General features: G+C 39.6%; 1 protein-coding gene across 1 annotated transcript in view; it reads right to left on the reverse strand.

The window, feature by feature from the left end:
• ATP8A2 (ATPase phospholipid transporting 8A2) overlaps positions 1–17,247 on the reverse strand; it is a 355,224-nt gene extending 337,977 nt beyond the window's left edge. Inside the window, exon 1 of the mRNA XM_088140682.1 lies at positions 17,172–17,247. Within this exon, the coding sequence (XP_087996808.1) occupies positions 17,172–17,247 (76 nt within the window). The remainder of the gene's footprint in view (positions 1–17,171) is intronic.
• Positions 17,248–19,157: the final 1,910 nt, after the last annotated feature.

Raw genomic sequence — 19,157 nt, forward strand, 5'->3', positions numbered from 1 at the left:
CTTCCAAATTTGTCAAAATATAATTTATGATATATTTTATTTTTTTCCTTCTCTAATTCTTTCTTTTAAAAAAAAAATGCTACTACTTAATTTGCTACTATAATCCCACTTGGATTACTGCAATGTGCTCTACATGGGGCTGCCCTTGAAGACTATTCAGAAGCTACAACTAGTCCAGAATGCAGCTGTGTGCACAATGCTAGGCACTTTTAGGTTCACCCACATTACAACTCTTGTTCGAGCTAAACTGGCTCCCAGTTTCCTTCTGGGTGCAATTCAAGATGCTGGATATCACCGTTAAAGTCCTATATGGCCTCTCCCTGAATGTGTCTGCCGATCCTTCCAGATCAGATAGGTTAGACACACTCCAGGCCCCTTCCCTGAAATGCTGCCATCTAGCAGGACCTTGGAAGCATGCCTTTTCCATGGCTGACCCTACCTTATGGAATACCCTCCCCCGGTAGTCCCCTAGGCCCTCAATCTTTTAGCCTTCTGGAAGGCCATCAAGATCTGGCTTTTTACCCAGGTGCTTAGGTACCATGAGGGTGTCTGGGGCTTGTTGTTGGGCATCACAGGAGGAGGACTGAGGTACCAGGTTTTTGTATTTAGTTTATGATTTGGTTTATGGTTTTTATGGTTCTGTGGTTTTATTGTTGTTGTGAGTTGTTCAGAGCTGTGTGGCCATTCAAATCTTTTAAATAAGTAAATATTTACAAGTGACCACCTTACCTTGAATGTACTGAGTTTTTAAGAATCCCTTCCCTCCCCTTCCCTTCCCTTCCCTTCCCTTCCCTTCCCTTCCCTTCCCTTCCCTTCCCTTCCCTTCCCTTCCCTTCCCTTTATAAATAACCTTTCTCAGACTCCCAACAACCAAATTTCTTTTGGGTTCAACTTCTTAGCACAACTTCTGAATGCAACAATTAAAATCTACTAAACATGTTAAGAAAACATGACTAAAAGAAAACATCTCCGGCCAGTGACTGGTGTTCTTAAATCCTATTGTTGTGGCTAAGGGGATATGTTCCAGAGGTCAAAGAAGCTAGTGTGAATTGTGATGATCTGATCTCAAGTCATTTTCAAGCAACTAAAAGCCTGGGTGGTTAGAGTAGTGGACTGAGACCAGAAAGACTCAGGTTAAATCTCCACTTCATCAGAGAGTTCACTGGGTGCCTAGTCAATCTTTCTCAGCCGAACCAATTTTATAAGGCTGATGTTGTGAGGATAAAAATGAATCTATGTCCCCTTCAGGTCATTAAGGGGAAGGCAGAATACAAAATATAAAAAATAAACTAAATGATGGAAATCATATGCCTCTGATTAGGTATGGACCAAATATTAGCTTTTTAGATGATCTGGAAGTACCCAAACCATCACTGTATACATGTGCAGCATCAAACATCTTCTCCAAGATGGGGCTCAGCATCCAGCTTCAGTTTTCAAGTATGAGGAATGTCAATTTGGTTTTAAGTTTCCATCTGCCAAACATTTTCAGTAGGGTCTTGAATGCCTGTCAGTTATGCCTGCTACCTTGTATTTCCCCATACCACCATTATTGTTATAATTCTGTTTTCCCATATGATTACCTATGCCACCTCTCAGACTGACTACTATCATAAATATATCACAACCCCCTTAAAGGGCAAGTGCATATGATTGAAAAGGGATCAGTGGAATTCATGAAGCAAGAACCTCCCTTTCACTTAAGTAAATTAAATAGCAAAGTAACAAATGCCACCATCCCTCAAACACTTGGCAGCCCTGCCATGTATTATGTCCCATATCACTGCATTTTTTAAACCTTTATTCCGTGACTGAGAATATGCACAGAAGATGCTAACATAATTCATTGCATTTGTTCTCTTACGGTTAATATTGCATAATGTATGAGAAATCCTTGCACAAACGAATGCATCCTCAAAGAACATCACTTTGATTTTTTTGGGTAGGCATTGCCATATAAAATAAATCAAATGACTTGTGCCATAATACCACTATCATGGCATTTTTCCCCCATTAAAACTAGCCTGTGGCAGAACATTTTGGCATGAGTGTAATACCTAACTGTAAATAGAAGTTTTTTAATAAGACATCACAATGGTTGCCTGCAGATTTCAAATCCCAGCAAATTGGAACTATTGTCTTTTTCAGAACAGTAATCTACACTTGTGTTCATATTCAACAATTGTCTGTATTCCATAACTTGGTACCCTCCAAATGTTTTGGGGCTACAACTTCCAGAAGTGCATGTGGGAAAAACCATTCTCATGATTATGACTTCAAATTGTGGAAGTTGCAATCTCAACATATCTGGTTGAGATGTTCCTGGTTATGGAAGGCTGATTTAGATAAAAGTAATGAAAATCTATCCCATGATCCTTGATGAAGGTAATGCCATTGTAATTAAGGCAGGAATTTCAATATCCCATTTTGTTCAAGTTACATTTTTACAATAAAATCACAGCAGGTCAAATGAATTAAAATGGGAGATAAGCCCACAATTTTTCATCAGACCACAGGTAAGTACTACAGCTGTCTGTCCCTACCTAGATACCTTCCAGATAATCCTGATTAGATTTCAGATCTCATCCTTAGCTTGCAAAATACGAAGAAACTGACTACAAATTGTAGAAACTGAAGTCCAATTTATTTGAAGGTCACTAAACTGGAGAAGGCTGTATTACAGCTATGCAACTGTAGTAAATGGTTCCTTTTTTATTTAAAAGTAAAAAGGAATAGGGTTTTCTGAACATTGTTTCATTAAAATTTGACTGTCTTTCACAGGAGGTTTGATTTTGCATTGAAAAAGCTGGCTGGATCTCTACAGAATCTGCAGAAAAGTCATAGAGAATCAAAAGAAAGCTGTGAAATTAAGTGAAAGCTTCATCTTTCTACATCACCATTTCATTATGATATATGTTTTAAAAATCCTATACAATTCTATAATATTTGAAAGTTAAAAAGCCTGAAGCCTGGGGGGGAGGCGGGTATGGAGCTAGTAAAATGTTTTAAGGCTCAATGCCAAGAAACAGGAGATATTTGAACAACTTTTATTAAAAGTAGTAAGGTTATATACTATACATTTCCAACTACCTATAAAAAGGTAGTTTTCTCACATCTATTTGAACTTCAGATAACTTGGATCAAAAATACCACTATTACAGGCATCGCAAAGCTAGCTGGGTTTTGATAACATTTATGTCAATATTAATGCAAATTTTTAAAAGATAATGAAAACATATTGAAAAGCAAACATATTTTCCATTTTCACATCTACTACTAATTTATCACACAATTATTAGAGAGCCAAAGTTCAGAGTAATCTAAGGTTAATATAACATTTTTCCTCCAGTGCAAATAGTAATCCGTTTTATGTCAGCTTTTTGAATTGTACAGGAGACACAATACATTTGCAGGGTTAACCATAAGTAAATATAATATTATATAATCAGTACAAGCATTTTTCTAATCAACCCCCCACATTTTGACTATCAGATGCTTCACCCATAAAATCACATTATGGTTTTTTATGTAGTGTGAACCCAAGTGCTTGAGAGATAGCATGGTGTAGTGGTTAAGATTCTGAACTAGGTCTGGAGAGACTCCAGTTCAAATCTATCCTCAGCCATGGAAAGTCAAGGATAACTTTAGGACAGTCACTCTCTCTAAGTCCATCCCATATCACAGGGTTGTTGGTATAGAGATTAAAACAAAGGGAGATCCTGTGTAAACTGCCTTGTATTCCTGGGGAAAGGGTAGGTAATAAGTAATAAAGTGTAGTTTGTTTAATGCTGTTTGGTGAGTTAAACAACAGTTGACTCGGTTCACACAACATACTGAACCTAAACCAAATAACTCACATCATAAATGTGTTATGTGAACACAGTTTAAAGTAAGGAGGATAAGTTGGATCCAGAGTTGGTATTCGTTGGGTTAGGCCCATTGAGATAAGCAGGTGTGTAGCTAAGCATAATTAGCTAAATTCCCTTTGGTTTTTATGGGTTTCATAAAGTCCCTTTAGTTTATATGGGTATTTCAGGGATATGACTAAATCTGCTATCCTTTATAAAGTTTTCAAACCTCTCAGTATTTCTGTTTTAATGGTGGGAGACAATCCAACAGTTATATTTAGGAAAACACAGTTCTTCCTTCAATAATCTATACATACATCTTGTTCTGAAACTGGTGCATATTACTTAGAGGTAGTCCTCACTTAACAACCACAATTGAGACCAGCAACTCCATTGCTAAGCTACATGGTCGTTAAGTGAAACATCATGTGACCACACTGGACTTAAGACGTTAGTTCTGCCACAGTCGTTAAGTGAGTCACCTGTGATCGTTAAGTGAGATATGACATGACATGACATGACCACAACAAAGCTATTTCACTGCTGGTTTCTCCATTGACTTTGCTTGTTGGAAGTTGACTGTAAAGCGTGCAAATGGCGATCACTTGTCCGTGGGACACTGCAACAGTCATAAATGCACATTAGTTGCAAAGCACCCGAATGGCGATTATGTGACCACAGGGACACTGCAATGGTTGTAAGTTTGAGGACCAGTTGTAAAGTTCCTTTTTCAGTGCCATTGTAACTTCGAATGGTCGCTAAACAGGGCAATCATTAACTAAGGACTACCTGTATTGTCTCTTATTTCTTATCCCATTAAATTAAAAAAAAAAACTCCCTCTTTCTCCTTCAATTTGTTGATATTCATTTCTCTCTGTATTTATTTATCATTAATCTTGCTGCTGTCAAATTGGAATTTCTGTAGGAGTCCATGGTATGCTTGCTTGGGGAGAGTGACACAGATCAAGCTTTAGATTCTCTGCATGGCTGATGGAGGCTCCTTTTTTATTTAGTAACAAATGAAGCATCACCTTGTAAGTGTCCAGGAGAAGCTGAATGGAATTAAAATGAATATTTTCTATGTGATGTGTGTATGTGTGTAAATTCTTGCATATTGAGTTGCATTAGTATCTTCAGAGGAAGATTATTTAATTAAGTGGTTCTATTTAAAAAGTTTTTTCCCCTAAAAATCAAATGCAGCGGAAAATCCAACCTGTGTTGTCAAAATCCAATATGATTTTCCATATTCACATTTTAATTTAACGTACCTGACCACTTTATGGAGTTTCAGCATTGCGTTAAGCTGTCATAGGAAATATTTTCTTCCTAAAGATTATATTGTAGGTTAAAAAGCAAATGAATCAATGATCTCATAAAAAAAAAAATAATAATACAGTGAAACTAGGAACAGCTAGGTTCACAAAGTGAACCAGCATGCATTTTTCTGACTTTGGTTTAGTCTGTTGCCTCACTGTAATTTGTAAAAAATAGTTTATGGCTTAGTTGTTATAGAAACCAAGCATACTATAGTTTATTTTATAAACCTTGTTTAAATCAACTATATTGTGGTATGCGAAGCAGGCCAACGTGAGTAAAAGGTATGGGAATTCCTCTTAGCTTAGCCTTCTCCACTTTTGGTTTCTTTGAGGCCTGTCCAAGAGACAGTTCAGATATTATCTTTATCTAAAGCAGCCTTTCCCCTCACAGAAGAAACAGAGATATAAAACAAGGCTTGTAGTCCAACAAACTTGATCTAGGAAACACTGTTCTAAAGTATCGTGTTGCTTTCTGACAGCCAATTTGCCTAATTTTTCTATGCCGCTCTTTGATTCCACAAGGAAGCGGCCAATCCAAAAAAGGAAGGAGCATGCTTTTGGAGAAAATGCATGGTCGTGCACCGACAGAAGAGGCATCCCAGTGGGACTTCCGAACAGAAATGCTTAAATGTACATCCACTATAGATCTAACACTAACATTCCCTTCCCCAGCGCTGGAGATGAGCAACGACAGCGAAAGCTTCAAAGTAGGGAACCAAGAGAAAGCGGACAGAAAGGCAAACAGTGGGGGCACGAAAGAGAGAAAAGTCAAGGCTTCTAGAAAAAAAATATCAAGAGCAGTAGGGCAAGAGAAATGTGGGGAGCAGGGGGAGCTGGACAAGTGTGGCAATGGGAAAAGAAACAGCAATGGAAAGAAGACAGTGGCAGTCGAAAGGAATCCTGCGCTTTCTGTACCATTCAGCCTCGACACAGGAGGCGAGCAGCTTAACTGCAAGCCAGAGTGCCTCAGCCCAGAGATCTCCAGATGTATTTGTCTACATTCCTCAAGATTCTTAGCCATCGTGGCCCATTGTAGCTAGGAATTCTGAAGGACACGTATAGATGTGGCAAATTGGGAGATGGTGCTCCAAATGTTTTATCTTGGGAACAAGACTCATTGGGGTCTCTGGGTGTGCAAAAGATTGCACTCATGCAGCACAATCCTATGGACTTTGATCTGGAAGTCTTCTCCTCTCTGCCTTTGATAGAGCTCATTCCCAGATAAACATGTTGAAAGTTTTTGTCTTCAGTACTGTTATTGGTTATGGATCTCACCTTTTCTTCAGGTAACGCAAAACAGGTACTTGGTCCTCCCCCATTTTGTACCTTGTTTCCTACATGACCCAAGTGAGGAATCAAACTTGGTCTCCCCAGTCCAGCTGCAGTTTTTTAGCTAGACAATGCCTAGCACACCATGGAAAAACAGCATGCCAATAACTGATAGGATATGCTGGCCTTAAATTAACGCTGAATTAGGTTTTCCAAGTTTCTTCTAATCACTCATTTCAACCATGTTTCTCAATCCATTTAAATTTTAAAAGTCCCAATTTGGACATCTGACACCACTCGAGTATATATCTGTCTACTTGCCTTCTGATCTACCCTGGATCCTATGCCCTTCATATCTTAGTCTCACTTCCACACAAAACTTAGGTATTTGATATTTAATTTCTTCCCTTTTTGCCCATCCCATCTTACTGTTTTTGTCCTACTGAAGTTGCCTTTTGCCTTAATTTTCCAGCAATTTAGTTTTCAACTACTTTGTTTGTAAAGACATGCTATATCTGCTCTTCTGTTCTATTTTAATCCTGCCTTTGCTACCTATAATTATCTATTACATTGAGAACCTGGTTTTTGATCCATTAATTGGCTTTTTTTTTTTTAATTGCCGATCCATTTCTGTCTTCCTTTATGGAAAGTCATTTTCCACTGGAAGGATGAATAAGCAAAATATTGTTTGTGTGTGTGTGTGTGTGTGTATACGTGTGTGTGTATACACACACACACACATTTCAATTAGGGTTTTTTTTCCTCCCAGATGAGTTTCTGTTACTTAGTAATGGGCTGGGAACCTGCCAAGTATGAGTCCTAACTGAAAATCTGAAGCTGTTATTTTGGGACAGCCACGAGTGGATGGCACTAAAAATGTGACACTGCTGATTGATTGATTGATTGATGGTTCCTAGAAACTAGAAAATAAAAATCTAATGTTGTTCAATAATTATCCCTTCTTTCTCTGCAGTTAATCCAGGTCCTGTTTTTAGCAAATGAATGCCCTAGAGTTGGTTTGGAGTCAGGTAGTGCCTAAACTGAATTAATTAATTAATTAAATGCTATTCTATTTGGAGACACATAACTCAGCTGAGAATCAATTCACAGCTAAAGCTTCATGAATCTTCATAATGTTATCAACTGCAGTTAATTTCTTAACCTATCTTTTCCATATTTAATCTTTGCCCTTTGGGGGCTGGAGTTTCATATCCAAGCCAACAGAGAACTAAAAGCAGTTAGAGATGAGAAACCAGGCTATCTTGCTTTAATTCATGGTTTGTAAAGGAAATGGTTGACCTTGTCTTGTAGAACTTAAAATGATTCTACAATGAATAGAATTATATTCACCACAAATTCTGAACTTTGATGAAAGAGGCATGTCAAGTAGTTATTTAAGGCTAGCACCTAAATTTCAAGGGAAAAAAGAAACACACCTCAACAAAGAATGGCAAGACTGAATATAAACGGCCAGCAAACTCCAACAACTCCTCTCTCCCTTGCACTGATGCTCCCGCTTAGCCTTGTGAGAAGGCAGGGAGAAGTGAGGGCCTCAAACGAACCATGTTTGCTAGGGGAGAGCGCTGTGCACCATGGGGCAGCCTTGGGGGGGACGGCAGGAGGAAGGAAATACTGTAGGCAGAAGGCACGTTCGCACCAGAGTGAAGAGGGGCGGCAGGGGGCGGCTGTTGGGTCAAGTGGGTATTGCAGTGTGTATTGCGCTGATTGGATTAGGAAAGTGGAATGTCTGCGGTTTTGCGGTTAATTAGCGGCGCTCCGGGGCGGTAAAAAAGGTGAGATTGTGAGCCAAGCCCTCTTAGGAGGGGGAGGACAGATAGGGGGTATAAAAAACCTGTCAGACCTTGTTTCGGGGTTCCTCCATTGCTGCGGGAGGGACCCACCTTTGCAAACATGCCCAATAAAAAAACTTCTGTCTACTGGACAACCGAACCCGTGTCTGTCATTTTCTGACAGCCTGGTAATGGAACATCTGCAGGAAAATAACCAAGCTCCGAGAATACCAAGAACCCAACAATGAGCTTCATCTATCCTCTGCTATTGGAACTTAAAGGTTACTACTATTGAAAAAATAATAGCAAAAATGTTCTTAACTTTCCATTTCTGATCTCATGTTTATGATGGCTAGATTAGAGAAAAATGTCTATACTTCATACAGTTTTTATCTACCATAATAATTATGATATGCAAAGGGCTAAAATCCCAGTTCAATTTAGGTTCTATTGGAATCTGGCATGCAATCCCTGAAAAGCTTTCTTCCCCTGAAAAAGAGGCTTCTGTTTTTCTCCCTTATTCTCAGAGAGCTTGAAAAGTTTTTCCCCGAGTTCTCTTGGTGAGGTTTTTCCTTTTTTGTTCATTATGGCAAAAGGTACTCCTGGATCTGAGGTTTTCTGTTTCATCTGTTTCTACTGCTTTAAAACCTTCCTAGTTGGCCACATTTCTCAATATGAAAAAAGGGACAAATTATCTCATATTTTCTCTTGTGCTTAAATAGATAAATGAGTTGCAGGTTACTCAGCATTATCACACGTACTCCTTGATTCAAAGGGTCCTCATGCTTGAAAGGATCCATACTTTCAGTATCTGAACAGGAGGCTGGCTCAGTAGATTATATCTATGACCAGATCTATGGCATCAACCTATGCAAAAACCAATAAAAGCATTGTGCATATATGCTGGTGCTTTGGAAGAAAACTAAGAAACGTATCCCTTTCTATGTAAGAAAAACCAAAATATAGGGAAAAGTTTTCAGTACAAAACTTTTAATAATTTTACTTGTAATCCCTCAGCAGGGAAAAGAGTAAGGTAGTGAACAAATGCAGACAGACCCAGAAGAAAAGGTACTATCCGCTGAACAAAAGGACAAATAAATCTGATTCTTAACTGGTGATGTTGATGCTGGATGGGGTGGCACTGCCCCAAACAGACCCTACGCGCAATTTGAGGGTCCTGCTGGACTCACAACTCCTGCTCAAAGAGCAGGTAGCAGTCGTGGCCAGAAGGGCCTTTGTATAACTTTGTGTTCTGTGCCAACTGCACCTGTTCTGGATTGGGAGGCTCTACTCTCAGTCGCTCATGCCCTGGTTATCTCCCAAATGGATTACTATAATGTGCTGTACATGGGGCTGCCCTTGAACAGCATCCAGAAGCTATAGTTGATATAAAATATGGCAGCGCAGGCAGTTATGTGTACTCCTCGATCAGTGCACATTACACTTCTGCTCTGTGAGCTGCATTTGTTACCAGTTTGCTTCCAAGTTCAATTCAAAGTTCTGGTAATAACCTTGAAAGCCCTATATGGCATGGGGCTGGGTTATTACAGGCTCTGCCTCTCCCTGGTTACATCTACCCATCCCATCAGGTCCAGCAGAAGAGGCGTGTTACAGATCCTATCTATTAAGGGACCTAATTAAGGGGTCTCTCCCATCTGACAGGATCCAGGAGAACAGCCATTTCTGCCATGGCACCCAATTCCCCTGGAAGTTAGATTGGCCCCAGCCCTACTTGCCTTTCAAAAGTCTCAGAAGACATGGCTTTGTCACTGTGCTTGGGGATCTGGTTGTAGAGCCAGACAGATGGTTGTATTGCCTGATGCATGACTTGTAATTTCCCACCACATGTTTTATGGTTTTTAATTGAGTTTAATGGGATTATTTGTCATGCTGTTTTTAGGTATGTGAGCCACCCAGAGTCACAAATGTGAGGAGGGTGGCTATACAACTTAAATAAACAAACAAACAAACAAACAATCTGGAGCGGTTTTCAGCATATATGTGCTATGTAAACCATTAATCTTTCCATTCTACTGTAATGTTTTTCATATGCAACTTGGCTTCTTTTGTGATTCCAAGTATGAAGTTCAGAATCAGGTCCTGAGGAAGGAATGCCTAGAGACATCCAACTAAATGATTCTTGAAACTAACATAGCAACAGCCAATCAGAAGCATTTTACAACTGTGGTAGTTCAACCTTGTCGTTGCACAAGCCTACTTCCTCTGATACATCAACTGCATGGTAGTAGACTGAAGCATGACAGAAATATCTATGTGCATACACCCATTGATCCAATGTTTTTTTAAGGTGTTCATAATTTCTGCAGGGCCTTCTGAAGTACTTTTAAATAAAGATGACATACAGAGTTTTAGCTATGTGAATATTTTCCCAATATAAAGTGCAAAAACAGAGTAACATAACATTGGGGAAATTCTTGGAAATGAAAATAGTAGATAGACAAATGGCCCATTGCTCATCCAGGCAAATGAAGTTCCACTGAAATGGAGTAACAACAGGAAGTCCTGCCAGAGTCAAAAGGATGTTGTATATTGATGTAGATTCTGTTTATACCAGACAAAGATTGCCAACCAAGATTCCATGTGACTTTCCTCTTCTCTGAGAATCCTGAAATGTTCTCCCGAACCCCAAGGACAAAGCCAGTTTAAATATAAAATCAAACCCTGATGTACAGGTTCAGAAACCAACTTTAAATGATGGTATCAGAGCCTGGCTGGGCAACCTCTCACCACCAGCCATGATTTGTTGGACAGTATTGGCTCAACTATAACAGAAAAAGATGCTTTGCATACTACTATGAAGTGTGATGGATGAGCATCTTTCACAAATCACAAAACAACATCTAATTAACCAAGAACACTTAAATATTTAAGAAATATTTAAGAAAATATTTTTAAAGTGATATTACAAATTGACATTCCAACAGACTTCTTTGTCATTGATCCAAAGAAAAGGAGTAGCACTTAAGTCCATTAAAAGAAATGAGGAATATGCTAGTAATGACCAACCTGCCTCATTGATTAATTTGTCTTGTTGATTTAAACAGGACTTAGATATGCCTGACATTTTCTGACTCAGCATTTTAGATAACAATTTCACTGCAAAGTTGGCTGTCAGGGGACCAAAAAGGAGTCTTAATATCATTTCTGTACTGATACATTTGTAAAGAAGAAAAACCACATTTCCCTAGTGGTGATTAGCTCAATAAACTCAGTTTTGTGGCTAGGCTACAGACTTCTTTTCTCAACCAACACATTAATTACTGTGTGAAGTAAGAAAATGCAAGGTGATGCAAATTTTGGAACTGAAGGGAAATCTCAATTTGTTCACCTGACACAAAAGATCAGAACAGGGAGGGACATTCTGGAAGCCCGAGGAAGCTCCTAGATCCAATAGAGGCGAATATGTGTAGCTCAGAATTGAACTGTGGAGTCCTTGGGGTTCTCTAAGCTTGGTTCTTTTCTTGCAAACGTTTCATTACCCGGCTAGGTAACATCTTCAGTGCTAGAATGGAGTGGGGCTTGCTCTCTGTTTATATACAGTGGCATGCCCTGCCAGTGTTGGTGGGGGATGTGGGTTTGGTTTTGTTTTATTTTTTATTTTTTCCCCCTCTGGAAGTTCCTTGATTAGGGTATTGTCTACTGCTTGATTGTATGTCTTGGTGTTAATCTCTGCTTATCTGGGTGATGATTGCTGGTGAGGAGACGCTCTGGTCTTTTGTTTTCCTTTTTATTGCTTTTGAATAGTGTGTAGATGTTGGTTATCTCTGTGTGCCTGTTGATGGTTGCTCCTAGATCCAACTTTAACGCTGGAAGGCCAAAGTTTCATTTGCAGACACAGAAGCCCATAAAGTTTGAACAGTACCCTTACAAGCAAGGACAGATGGCAAAAGATCTGCATAAAGATTACAGTTCCGCACCACCACATCTAACATTTATACTTCTATTTTGCAACCTGGAAAACAGATACTTTAATTACTGCTTTGGTGCAAGGATATTTTGACTTTTATTGGAGATCACAGAGATTTCAGCAGCACTCTTTTCTTTGATCAATATTAATGGTGCTGATATTTGACCTCTAAATTTTTGCAAACTTGAGTGATCTTTTTGAAAAATGCACTTTGTAACATCAAGTGTGATATTGACAGTGGATTATTTTTAGTAAACTTAAAAAGCCAGAAAGAAACAGGATGCATGGTTTTGCTATCTATGGATACAAGGGAAGAGATGTAAGCTTCTTAGAAAATAATTTAAATATAAATCAATTAAAAGCCTCTTACTTAACATTTGGATTGTGGCACTTGGGGATGCAAAGTTTGGTATATCCTATGCCATTCCAAAAACATGTTTTAGGGTGGCTCGAGGTTTGAAGTATTTTGCTTACCAAATTTAAGATTATACTTAAATCATTTCCTCCTGCCGCATGCAATTACCTATCACGTTTTAAGGAGGGTTAAATTGAACATATACGATCATACGAGAAATTATTGTAAGAAATCAGAAAACTTATGATAACATTTCAAAGAGCTGTACATATTTTGCCTGAATTGAATAAGAAATAATTAAGGGGAGGGACATGACAGTAGTCCTCAAATATTGAAACTGCTGTCATGCAGCAGTCAAAACAAGCATATTCTCTATTGCTCAACTGCAGAAGTAGAACTAATAGTGGAAACTGGAGGGATGGAGCAAATTTCAACCAACTTTTGTAGAAACTTCCTAGAGCTGTCTGTCAGTAGAACACTGGAAAGTGGGACTGCCTTTCACTGAAGATATTTAAGCAAGAGCACACAGCTATCAGCCTGGAATGCTAAAGCTGAACTGGTGGATCATTCACTGAATATGATTGAACAATAAAACCTCCAAGATCCTTTCTAATGATATAACTGGAAGCCATACTTTTATGTATTTGGTTTTGTCATAAGGTGGGTGTTATATAAATCCATTGTGGCCTGGACAGCATGGTTTATGACATGTTGGTGGATGTTTTTCTGGGCTGACAGCCATAACAGACCTTTAACAACTGTGCTGAAGGTGGTACTCTAAAAAGTAGTGGTTGGAGCCAAAACTAAAACTAAATCTAAATTAGATTTTGTTTACATTTAAACTTAAGTAAAATGAATTATCCTGCAGTCATGTATCTAATACTTTTAACCTTTTGCAATATTAAAATTATAATGATAAAAATTCTGGAGAATTCAAGAAGGAGACATCCCAGGCTTGCAGAGATTTGTGTCACTCTGGTTAAGATTGTGCAAACTAACCAGTTCAACCAACTGTAGTTTAGTACAACATGTGAAGTTGTCCCTAGGATTTCCTGGAATTGCTAAAACCCGGCTTCTATTGTTTAATCAATCCATGTTTGAGATTAGAGGCATAAAGAGAATTTGATACTAATAGAAAATACTTAATTGAGGAAGAAGAATATTGGGGGAAAGTGATCGTGTAATGCTGGAGTCCTTCATTTTAAGGGAAACTAAATCAAATATATACCTTTGACTTCAGCTCCAAGCAACACCAAATATCATTCCATGATGGAAAAAACTAATGGGAAAAAAAATGCTTGAACTGGGTGGGAGCTCCTAAGAAAGGGGATACTAAAACTTAATTACTAGGAATTCCAATGAAGAGAAAAATTAAGAACATCAAAGAAGCCAATGAGGAGTTCTGAAAATTTCACACTCTGGGAATCATGCTATTCAGCCCCCTGAGACATATCCTATTACTCTGACTGACTTCTTCAACATGTTCATTTACAAATTTACAAATCCAGTGGCTAAATGTATAACTGGGGAGAGGCCTCTTTTGGTGCTTCTCATTAGTGGAAGGAGTTGGAACTCCTTTACTTCACTCTTTAGAATAGAGGAGGGGCATGATACTTCCAAGAGTTGCTTCACTCATCAGGTTCTGTTGGAAATGAGTTGTGACCAGACTTTGGAAAAGTATCACCCACTTCAGCCAGCAAAAATCAGCTGGAGCTATCCATGGTACTGATTCTAATAGCCCTTCAACTTCGACACTTGACAGTTCACCTTTCTGATTCTGTTATCCTGACTGGACAGTATCTATTCTCCCATCGTTGTTTGCCAGCCTTTCATGTCTAGATCCAGCTCTCTAAGCCAGTGATCTTCCTCATGGGCTTCAGACACATGCAGAGTGGGATAGTTTTCTATTTCCTGAAATGGTCATGAACAGCAACAGAATGGATTGATTTAAATCAAAGCTGTTGACTTTAATCACTAAGGAAGCTGGCAGTTTGAATCCTGTTTCCAACTTCTAAATTCATCCATTTTCTGAATAAACATACATATTAATTGGATATATATCTGTTTCAGGTGGAGAGTGTATGAGGGGACAGAACAATTCATTCTGCTGTGAGATATCATTTCACCAGTGGAATGGTATGATTAGATAAAATCTAAATACAAGAAGTAACAATAGTGCAGTTACAAGAGTAGAAGCTTAAAAACTGTTCAGCTAGAAACAAAGTGAACAAATCAGTCAATTGTATAAAAAAATGTAGCTATATATTAAATATATTAAAGAGCCACATATGTGAGATGTGTGGCTATCTAAATTGAATAAATAATAATAATATGTTTTAAGATGGAAAACAAGATGTGGTATTTATTGAAAACACTGCAACTGGCATCTCAAGAGCATTTAAATTATCTAGTCTTTTGAATATAATTAAGTTTCAAAAGTAGAGATTGGGGGAGGTGAAATTTCAGTCACTCCCTATATAAAGAATATTTCAAATTAATACAGATTCAAACTTTCACTACAGATATCTTGCTCATATCTTGATTTTTTCCACATGACTGTACAGATGTGATTTTAGGGAGCAGATACTTTTACCAGATGGCATTATTACATGAGGAAATTCCCCCAAATGAAGCAAAAAGATGTTCAGATTGATTCATTGTCCTTCTCTGAGTCGTCTTTAGAGTGTAATATAATATCTTTTTATGAACAGCTTTTTAAAATAGAAATGTTATTAAAAATTACACTTACAATAAAAAACTAAAACTAAAACAAATAAAAGAAAAAGAAAAAATAGAAGGTGCAGAAAAAAATAGAAAAGAAAGAAAAAAAATAGGAATATAGCAAAGAAAAATAAAAGAACTATATAAAGAAAAGACTTCCCCCTTCATCACTATAAACAATTTTAGTAACTTATCAACTTCTCTTAAAATACAACAAATGATCTCTTCTTCCCATATCCCATCTCTTGTCTATAAACAGACCCTTAAAACCTTGTCATTTCAGTCCTGATCGGCAAAAGTCGATTAAGGGTTACCAGAGATAACATATCTATTTTAACTTTGATCAAATAAGCCAACTTTATATTCCTTCCTTTTACTTTTTGACCTTTAGTCCCTTCAAATAATGTCCTAGAACTTGATTTCTTTTCATTTTTTTCTTTGTCCCTTCTCACAAAATTCTTCAAAGCTTTAACAAGCCTCTTTTGTAAATCCAATATAGGAAACAGCTTTTTGTTCAATCTTGTCTTACACCCAGACACTATACTCATACACACATGCATAGAACTCCTGAAATGTATACTTAATTCAAATCGTAGCAGCATAAGACATACTTTTATATTCAGATAACTGAAAGTTCCATTTCCACCAAATTGGCTAGGAATTCTGTGCAGTGTAATTCAGAAGGCAGCTATTTATACAAAATGTACTTTTTTAATGTCTGATTTCTAAACAGGAGAAGCTGGGGGTGGGGAGAGCTGTGGAGGTAATTAATCCTCTTAGAAACAAGCTCTGTTCAGGAATTAGGCTTTAAACAGGTATTCCTACAGGAAGCTTGACTCAGCTATCTCTAGTCTAGTGTGTGCAGCTTTCTTCTTTGCACGCTTACTGTACTTAAGAGCAAGTCTCATTCTGCCAAACTGTTCTTCATCTCAAATTAGTGTGCACAGGATTGTAGCCTTAGTATTGCAATATGAAATTAACCCAACCTAGTGCTCTCCAGAGTGCTTCCATCATCCCCAGCCAGGCTGGGAAAGAAGACAGTGGTAGTTCAACACCTCTGAGAGTGATAGACTGGGGACAGCTAATCAAAAACGGGGCAGAGATACAGTACTAATTTGATCTGTGTATTTGTCCACATCTTTGTCTTTTGATAGGTTGCTCAAGGATCTGTGGGCCAAACCGGATTGGACGTTACATCATCCTTGCCCTTAACATAAACGCATGAATGCTTCTGCTTTCATTTGATCTCAATGTGGGGTTACAATACAGTTGCAATATGGTTGCGTATTGCAGGTCTAAAAGAGAACCCCTTCTCCGTTTGAAGCTGCACAGGGAAATCCAGCCTATTAGGCTTTACCACCCTTTCAAATCTGTGCGCACCGGGAAGGCAAAGCTATTTTAAGACACCAATCCTGTACATCTATATCTAGAAACAAATCCCATTATGCTCAAGGGGCTGTGAAACACACAATGCAAACGCATTCATCCCACACGCAGAGCTTCCAATCTTCCGGGAAATTCCAACAGCTAAACCACCATCAGGCCAGAGAATTCTCTTGCTTCATCGAGAGCGCTCAAAAGAGAACCTGGAAACCGGTCGATCTAGGGAGACTGGGGACAAGAGAGCCCTTCCTTCGCTATTCTTTCCTGCTCTTCCCGCGGACCGCAGAAAATGGGAGGCGAGACACGCGCGCACACATACATACACACACACGTACACTCATACACACACACCTTGACGTGAGTTCACCGAATGAGCGAAGCGGGGAGAACGTAACGTTGCCGTTAAATCCCAACATGACTCTCCTGGAAGATGCATAATCCGGTGGGGGGAGGGGGCGGGGGTCTGCTGCTGCGCGGGGAAGGATTAGCGGTTGGGGAGAGATACAAGTCGGAGTCTCCCTCCTCCTCCCAATTTCACTCACAACACCCGCACACACCCACCAGCTGCCGAGTGAATCTTGGTCTTCCTCCGCAGAGACATCTTCAGCGCCTTGTCGAGGCCGCTGGGATTCGGCATGCTGCAACCCTGGTCTCTACTCAGCGCCTCCCCGCCAGCTCAGGGCCGGCCGGTGGCGGAGGGAGCTGCAGCCCCGCCATCTGCTCCTCGCCGGCCCGCTGCCGCGCAAACCCTCCCGCTCACGCCGCCGAAGCTGCAGTCGCCGTCGCCACTGCGGCTGGCGCTTTTGGCTTCCCCGCTGGTTGCCGCAGGAGCCCAGCAGCTCGGGCCCGGTGCTGGGTTGACTTCGGCTCTTAGCTGCGAAGCCCGGGGGACTTTAGCCGCAGAACGCCTTGCAAACCGGAGTTGGTAGGCCCTGCTGAGAGGGGAGATGGTCTGTGCACCTGGCGCGTCTTGTCCCTACAGGCTGGCTAAGCGCTCGCTTTGGCAATCCTAGACCAATCCTGTTCCCACTGGTCCCCACAATGCATGAACTGGCCAGGCCGTATGTAAAGGCAGCCCTGTCCCCATCCAGAGGCGATGGCCTGCAATACCCAGCCTGGTCTGGGAGTTGTCGGACCTGTAGTCAAAGACATCTGGTTGCAGAAGGCTGCCACTATTGCTTCTGCCAGTTTAGAATTATAAATACTATTCCCTTCCCACAGAATGACCCTTAGAGGATGACAGATCCATGGCTGCTGTGGAGAAGTGATGGGATAATATTGTACAATCTTGGGATGCACATCATGCAGTGGTGCCTTCAGGGCCTCCAAATGCAGCAGATGTGGATTAACCTCTTTGGAAGACTGTTTTAAGTCCATAATCTAACATTAACTAAAGACATGGCTCATTCTAGGTACTGGTGGACTTCAGAAAGGCCCATGGTCTGTTGCTTGTGAAGCTTCTCATCACCTCCTATTCTGAAGAAGTGATAAGGCAGCAGGAACTAATTGTGTTCCTATTCAAGCAGACCCAACCTATTCATGCAAGATCAAGAGTAGCACTTACTGAACTCAGTGTTTGGCTGTGTCCCTAGAAATAGATCAGTCTTTTCTTCTAGAAGATCAGTACTATCACATAAGCTTCCATATGTGGTGGGACATGTGCCAAGACCCAAACAGGAACTCTGGTAAGTTCAAGAGTAGATGCTTGCCAAGACTCCCAAGACCTGCAAAAGGGGTTACTCTCCCATTATTTTGCATAGACTGTTTAAGAAGACCAGATGCAACTTAAGTGATCCTTCTATGCACAAATTTATGCACATTGTTATTTATTTTATTGCATAATGAGAAAAAATGATGAGGCCTGTACTGTAGGACCAATGGAGATGGATATTAGTAACCCAAATTTGAGACTAACACCAAATTCAGTTCAATACAAATGAATTAATTATCAATAAGTAAAGCAGTTTAGCTTCTTGTAATGTAATGATTCTATATTCTAATTCCCTATTCACTCAATTAATCAATCTTTCATACTCCCCTCACTATACTTGGGGATATCTAACTCGACAAGGGTGAGGCAAAATGGAAAAAATGAATTTCTGTACGTATGAGCATCACTGTAGTTGGAATCTTCTCATCCTTTCTTTGCAAAATGGAAGGTTTTATAGGTCTCTTTTATATTATCTTATAGGCAACATGCCTGCTTACATTTGATTGGTTTCCCTGCTTGTCTGGAAAATCAGTACAGGTCCTGAAATTCAGGGTTGACCCGCTATCACATGGTTCCTCAACCTTGGTAACTTTAAGACGGGTGGACTTCAACTTCCAGAATTCCCCAGCCAGCTTGAGGAACCCTGGTTGAGGAACCCTGCTCAATCATATTTACAGCTCTCCAGCTGAGCTCCTTTTCACAGATTTTCTCTTCATAACTTCCTTCTTTTTATGTCCTTCTGTCTCCTGTACATTTCCTCACTCATCCAACCAAGCACTAAAAGGTTTACATTACAGTCTGTAACTCAGTCTTTGTACTAAAGATTGATAAATATA

This window comes from Python bivittatus, unplaced genomic scaffold, assembly GCF_059951505.1.
Source record: "Python bivittatus isolate LINGU-HERP-01145 unplaced genomic scaffold, Pbiv_v1 ctg000340_np1212, whole genome shotgun sequence".
NCBI lineage: Eukaryota > Metazoa > Chordata > Lepidosauria > Squamata > Pythonidae > Python > Python bivittatus.